At 44.6% G+C, this 7201-nt stretch overlaps 1 protein-coding gene across 1 annotated transcript; it reads left to right on the plus strand.

Annotated features, from left to right (window-relative positions):
• The first annotated feature begins 1770 nt into the window (after positions 1 to 1770).
• Positions 1771 to 6560, plus strand: GPHB5 (glycoprotein hormone subunit beta 5). Its single transcript, XM_065872814.1, has 2 exons — positions 1771 to 1974; positions 6372 to 6560. Exons 1-2 carry the CDS (start codon positions 1771 to 1773, stop codon positions 6558 to 6560), a joined length of 393 nt encoding a protein of 130 aa, XP_065728886.1.
• The last annotated feature ends 641 nt before the right edge of the window (positions 6561 to 7201 follow it).

Here is a 7201-nt window from a genome sequence, read left to right on the forward strand (position 1 = left end):
CCTGCCCCAAGTAGAAAATGTGAAAAATGCTGAAAGCTACTTAGAAAAAAAGTCATTTTTAAGTACCATGCTGGAAGATAGTCATGTTGAACATCTTAATATTTTTTTCCTGTGTGATTCATTTTAAAGTGTTATTAATATGATCTAATCCTTAACTCATTTTAAGACATTCAAATGTTTCTTCTCATTGTGATTTCCATCCTTTCAGTTAGCGATCCCATGTTCTCTCCAGGACAAATTATTGTTTTGTTATCTTTCAATATATTGAAATGTGTTGTGAGTTAAAGGAAAAAGAGTTTGCCTTGAGCTGCTGGTGACTGCCTCCTGTTTCAAAGGAAAGTTGTGGTTACCGCGAAGGAAAATCTAATCCATCTTGCCCCAGTGCACTTGGTCTCCCAGAGCCAGGTGAACTACCTTTGACTGTTTCCCTAGGATTATGTCACCCACCAAGGTAACTTTCTGTTTCAGTAGGCGATGTTAAGAAACAAAACAACACCCTTTAAGTTAATCACTTTTGGAAAATAGAGAATGGCTTTATATCCCAAGGCTTTGATGTGTTTAGTGGTTCCTGTAAGGCTCTGCCTCCCTTTTGTTTTGATTGACGAGACCTTTCCTATATATTTGAGCAATCAAGCAGCCCAGTAACAGAGGGTAGAGGCATTTACCCAGAGCAAACTTGTATCGCTCATTGTGACTTTCCAAAGCCTTGGGTGCAAGTTTCAGCTTTAAAGAAGAGGAAGCTCCAGTAAAATCAGGTAAGTGCTTCTCCATACTTGTAACTTCTTTCTACTTGAGGGTAAGTCCAGATAGCCTTGCTAAGGTGACAGATCAGAAGTAGGAACTGGGAGATCAGTTTGGGAATAAATAACTTTGCAGCCAGTTTTAAGTCATAATGAACTGGGGGTGTTCTATAAGTGTAGTGTCCACCCTCATTTCAACATCCAGGTATGTTCCGTCTGGTGGGCCAAGCATGAAAGGAGTGATTCTGGCTCCTGAAAAAGCACAGGAAATTACCAAGACCCAGAGAGGATAGACAGTAGATTGGTAGTTGACAGGGGTTATGTTTTAAATACCCGTGATGCTTTCCATCATTTGGCTTTAAATTCACTCACTACGAGGTGCCTATTAGAGTGGAGGTTAGTCCAGAGGGAATTTGTAGCAAGTAGGACACATTCTTATGAATGGCCACCAAGTCAGGTGTGAGGATCCACATCTGCATATCCAAGTTTTGTGGTGGGTTGGGTTAGTAGCAATACATATGGGGCATACAATTATTGTTTATTTACCTCTGCCCTCCATTCCCCATCCATGATGTTGGAAATATAATTGTGAGCAAAGCATGTAACATAATTCCAAATACCCTGATCTGAATAAGAATTTGTGTATATCCCTGTATTATGTTAGGATATGCATTACTTTTGGTGTTACTCATATTCTGTGTTCATTTTGAAGAGACGATTGGGACAAACTTCTTTCACCCACAAGTCAAGTCCAGCATTTGGAATGCTATAAGGAAAAGCCTGAGGGTGCCCTCGGAGGGTTGGATGTCTAGTGAACTCAGTGGGTCCGTGGAATCCGTATTGGAGCCACTTGGAGGAAACTCTGGGCATTTGTGTTGGAGTTTGTGGGCACTTACAATTTCTTGGCTCATTTCTCCTGAAATGCTAAGAGCGATGTCCCTTTGATAGCGACCAGCACATTGATGGCAGTCCCATGGAGGCAGCTGGATCTGTTAATAAACTCTCTTTCCTCTCCCTCTCGGGGAACAGTATGAGGCTGGCATACCTCTTCCTTGGCCCTGCGGCCCTCCTCCTCCTGGCTGGCTGCGGCTGTGTCCTCAGCACCTCCGGCGGGAACCTGCACACGTTTGTGGGCTGTGCGGTGAGAGAGTTTACTTTCCTGGCCAAGAAGCCCGGCTGCAAGGGCCTTCGGATCACCACGGATGCCTGCTGGGGCCGCTGTGAAACCTGGGAGGTGAGTCCCAAGACAGGCCTAGGTGGCAATGCCTTCAGGGTCAGCCCCTTGGCCTGGTTCTTAAGTATTCACTTTTTAATCAAATGAGTTAGAGCTGGGGTATCTAAATTTTCCTGTGGATCAAACAAACAAACACAAAACAGCTACATGGTATCCTCCAAAAATAATCTGAAAAAAACAAGATACTGCCCATCTAACAAAGCATTGATAAAATTAATAATTTGATCGACACAGGGTTGTCTATTGGGGAATCATCTCTGGGAGGTCAAGATGTGCTATCTTTCTACCCATTTTATAGATGACATGGAAGAATTCAACTGGTGGCTGACTGCAGTCATGTAGGGGGTCAGTGGAAAGTTCGGAGTAAATTCTTGGTGCAAGCTTGTAACCGAAACTCTTCCCTGTATTCCTCCACCAGTGAAAAAGCCAGCCAGTTACCGAGAGAGGCCCTAAGCGAAATAGCAGGCAAGGGTGGGTCCTCAGCCCCTCCTTCAGTGCCTCATCCACAGCCGTACTCTCTTCCCACCTCCTAGAGTAATTCCTGGGGCCCCTCAGGGATTATCACTGACAGATCCGTTAAGACCCTTCATATACTATTATATCCAGCTTTTTAAGAGACAATACATTTAAAATGGGATAAAAATCTCAAAATTAGAACCCTACTGGGCTGAGAGGGGGAGATGTTTGAGGTGTGAGGAGAAACAGGGCCTTTCAGCATCCCATCAGATCGCACCATATGGTGACTGCTGCCTCTTCCCACTAGGGCTGGAGTTGGCTCCTAATGAAGCACTAGATCTGATTTTGTCACCCTGACTCCAAAAACTGTTAATGACCACCAAGTACTGCAAATTCAATAATCAACTTTTAAGGTCCTCAGCAATATGGCGTCTGCCTATTTCCCCAGTGACTACACATATTCTTAGTTCTGCCTAAGAGATTGGATTTTTGTCTTTTTTTGTGGTACGTGGGCCTCTCACTGTTGCGGCCTCTCCCATTGCGGAGCACAGGCTCCGGACGCGCAGGCTCAGCGGCCATGGCTCACGGGCCCAGCCGCTCCGTGGCATGTGGGATCCTCCCGGACCGGGGCACGAACCCGTGTCCCCTGCATCGGCAGGCGGACTCTCAACCACTGCGCCACCAGGGAAACGCTCTTTGTTTTTTTTAAACATCTTTATTGGAGTATAGTTGTTTTACAATGGTGTGTTAGTTTCTGTTGTATAACAAAGTGAATCAGCTATATGCATATGTATACCCCCATATCCCCTCCCTCTTGCGTGTCCCTCCCACCCTCCCTATCCCACCCCTCTCGGTGGTCACAAAGCACAGAGCTGATCTCCCTGTGCTATGTGGCTGCTTCCCACTAGCTACCTATTTTTCATTTGGGAGTGTATATATGTCCATGCCACTCTCTCACTTCATCCCAGCTTACCCTTCCCCCTCCCCGTGTCCTCAAGTCCATTCTCTACGTCTGTAAAGAGACTGGATTTTAAAGGTTTTATTCAAAGCTCCTCATGAAATCATACTTTTGGTCCTTTTCTCATATTCCTGCTCGTGTTTATTCCTCGGTGCCTGTCTTCAGTGCCCACACCTCTAAGCCTTTTCTGACTCTCTGCTCAGCCCATGTCCATCGTCTACTTTTTGTCTTACTTCCTCCCCACTTCCCACAGTAGGTTTTCAGTTTTTCGAGGGTAGAGGTTCATTCTTGTGCCTTTCACAGCTCTTGTCAAATGACATGTACAAACAAGGCATTCGATAAATGTTGAACTATAAGGGATGGATCCCCTCCTGGAGTCACGCATCCTCTCGCCTAACTGAGCCAACTTAGAAGCCCACAAGCGCCATGAGGAGACACTGCCATTAGGAAAAGCATCCTTCTATTCAGGGACTCAGAGAGCAACCTGCTGTCACTTGGATAAAATTATGGCCCCAGGATTGGAATTGGATTATGGTGGTGAAACCTCTAACTTAAATGAAATGACCCCACCAAGTTCGCTTCATTTCTTTCTATCATTTGGGGGCTTGAGACCTAACAGTGAGATGAAAATTCGGTTGTTGCAGATACTGTGGCTGTCACACGACATCAGACTTATGCGGGAAACTTTCTTGTATTCAGGGCGTGGTCTGGCAGTGCCTTCCCTGCTCACAGCTGTGTCAGGCTATTGGGAGCTCTCTGTGGGCCAAAATCTCAAGTTACCATTTCCCCTTAATTCACCCCATCTTCTCTTGCCCTTATAAATCAGTGAATGGCTTTAATTGGGTAATGGTCACCCGCAGGAGGTTAGGGACTCTGCTCTCACTGGAGAAATGGAAGCACTGAGACTGTGAAAGAGCGAGATTCTCCTTAATGTCAGCAAGCTTTTATTTATGCCTTTACTGTGCTCTGAAAAGGGAGGTTACATCTAGAAAATAAATAAAAGAATGAGATTTAGTTTCCCCACAATCTGAAAGTTTCTGAGATACAAAGCACTTATTTTTGGTAATTTAACTGGGAAGCCTGTCTGAAAATAAGGGTGTTCATGACAACAAAGTGGCTGGATTTACTTTGAAGGTGGAACTATTGCTGAAAATAGCCTTTGTTCCTGGTCTGGGTTTAGGGTTACCAGAGTTAGCAAAAAGCCCAACCAAACCAAGCCAGGAGGCCACTTAAATTTGAATGTCACATAAACAACTGTTATTTTCTTTTTGATATAAGTCTGTCCCATGCAATATTTGGGACAGACTTATACTAAAAAAAATAGTTGTTTATTTGATATTCAAATTTTACTGGGCATCCTGTATTTTATCTGGCAATGCTGCCTGGGATTCCAGATTACTGAGGGTAAGAGGACATGAAGCGAACTGAGAAAGGGTAAAATGTTACCTGAGAAATAGGAGGAAGAAGTGCATATTGAGTTCAACTCTTCTACATGGTCCTTGACAGAGGCAAAGCCATTATTTCCATGAGATGCATGTAAGAACTTCATCCTGGGCCTCCATTAAACATATTTCATTTGCCCAGGACAAGTGTAGCTGTTGTCCTCTGAAAGCTTGTTCGTTGTTATTCTTATTATTATTGAATACTTCCTTACTCTTATAATTGCTCTGATAAGAACAATAGATTACATTTACTGAACACTTACTTGGTGCTCGGCAGGTATTACATACACCATCTTACCTTATCTCCACAACAAGGCTGGGAGGTAGGTATTTTGTTTTACAGTTGAGGAATCTGAGGCTTCAAGAAGTTAAGTGGATTTTCCAAGGTCTCCAGCAAGTGGCAGAACAGGGATTCAAGCTCAGTGGCTCTGACTGCAGGGTTTGAGATTTTAACTACTACTTTGTGCTGGTTTCCTGATCTGTATGCTCTGTTTATCAAAATGAACTTTGGAGGCACGATTTCTAAAAGGTGAAGGAAGGAAGGGAATCCCTCGGTTATCAGAACCAGCGCACAGGGCGCTCAGGAACCTGCCTTGCTCTGTTTTCTTTCACTGATTCAACGAATAGTTGTTGAGAACCTCCAGGGTGCCAGGTATCTCTAGGGAGTAGAGGCACAGCAGTGAGTAAAACGGGCAAAAATCCTTGTCTTAATGCAGTTTTCTTTCTAGAGTGGGAAAAATACAACACAACTAAATAAAACACATAATATGTCACAGGGTGTTGACAAGTGCTATGGAGAAAAATAAAGCAGGAAGAGGGAGAGGAAGTGGCAGCGTGGGAGGGGAAACTTGGCAACTTTAAATAGGATGGTCAGGAAAGGCTTTCCTGGGAGGGTGACGTTTGAACAAAAACCTGAGTTTGAAGAAGGAGTGAATCACAAGGGAGAAGAGGGACTAGCAAGGGCAAAGGTCCTGGGGTGGCACTGTTCCTGGTGGGTTTGGGGAAAAAGCAGGAGACTATTGCGGCTCGAGCAGAGTGAGGAAGCCAGCAAGATGGGGTCACTGGGGACATGTCAGAGGTGAAGGTGCAGGGAAGATGATGTAGGGTCTTGAGGGTGATTGTAAGATCTTTGACTTTTGCTCCCAATGAGATAGGAAATCATAGAGGCTTTGAGCAGAGGGGAGATAGGATCTTACATTTTAAAAGGATCTCTTGGGGCTGCCCTGTCATAAATAGACTATAGGGGGTAAAAGAAGAAGTGAGGGGACCAGTTAGAAGGCTTTTGCAATGATCAAGACTATTCATTTGCTAAGTATTTATTTAGTACCTACTCTGTGCCACGGGCTCTTCTGGCAGTTCGGGATATGTGAGTGAACAAAACCACCTTCCTGCTTTCAGGAATTTGCTTTCTACTGGGAGGAAACATATTAACAAGTAAAGAAACGAATAACAAGCTAGTCTCTGAGAGTGATAAATGGTCAAGAAAATGAAGCACGATGCTATGTTCTAATGGGTTTTCTGTTTTCTACCTGTGGGGACAGAAGCCCATTCTGGAACCCCCCTACATTGAAGCCCATCATCGAGTCTGTACTTACAACGAGACCAAACAGGTGACGGTCAAGCTGCCCAACTGTGCCCCGGGAGTCGACCCCTTCTACACCTACCCCGTGGCTGTCCGCTGTGACTGTGGGGCCTGCTCCACTGCCACCACGGAGTGTGAGACCATCTGAAGCTAGGCGACCCTCAGAACACAGCTGGCGGCCTGCGGCCTCACGGACCCATCTGCACGGGCAGCACAAGCAGCTATACCCCCTGCACTCAAGGACTGTTTAATTTCGACCCTACTTGTGGAGGAGGTTACCTGTCTCCCTGACCCACCCTCGGGCGCAAGGCCGAGGCAGCACACTTATGCTAAAAATGCAAAACGACATTTGTGCCTTCGCTAAAATAATTTCTCTGGTCCACACACTGCAAATTAATTTTTCTTTACCTTGAATCTCAGAACATAATTCATATATCACAACCCTCCTCCAATTTGGATTTTTAATAAGCCAATGTTTTAAATGCATTGGGCATAATTGGGAAACGGGCCTAGAAAGACGTTAAATTCTCATGTCTTATGTAATGACGGGTCTCCAACTGGATTTATGATTGAAGCGCCAGAAATTAATAAAACCAATGTTCTAGTCCTCATGGCCTCCAAGAAAATCCAGTTGCAAGCTCCCTTAGAGAAAATACTTTCTTTTCCTTTTAACTGAGCAATTACCGACACAAGAAATAGAGACTGCTCAGATTAAAAAAGGGAGGACGATAGAGGCTCAAACTGAAAGGTGTCTGGATTTGGGTGATTCTTTTCCCAAGCAAAATTCCC

This window comes from Phocoena phocoena, chromosome 2 (genome assembly GCF_963924675.1).
Source record: "Phocoena phocoena chromosome 2, mPhoPho1.1, whole genome shotgun sequence".
In the NCBI taxonomy this organism is placed as follows: domain Eukaryota; kingdom Metazoa; phylum Chordata; class Mammalia; order Artiodactyla; family Phocoenidae; genus Phocoena; species Phocoena phocoena.

Coding starts and splice junctions, on each gene's coding strand:
- GPHB5 (XM_065872814.1), top strand. CDS start 1,771: ATGAGGCTGGCATACCTCTTCCTTGGCCCTGCGGCCCTCCTCCTCCTG. Junction 1,975..6,371: donor GCCGCTGTGAAACCTGGGAG/GTGAGTCCCAAG, acceptor CTGTGGGGACAG/AAGCCCATTCTGGAACCCCC.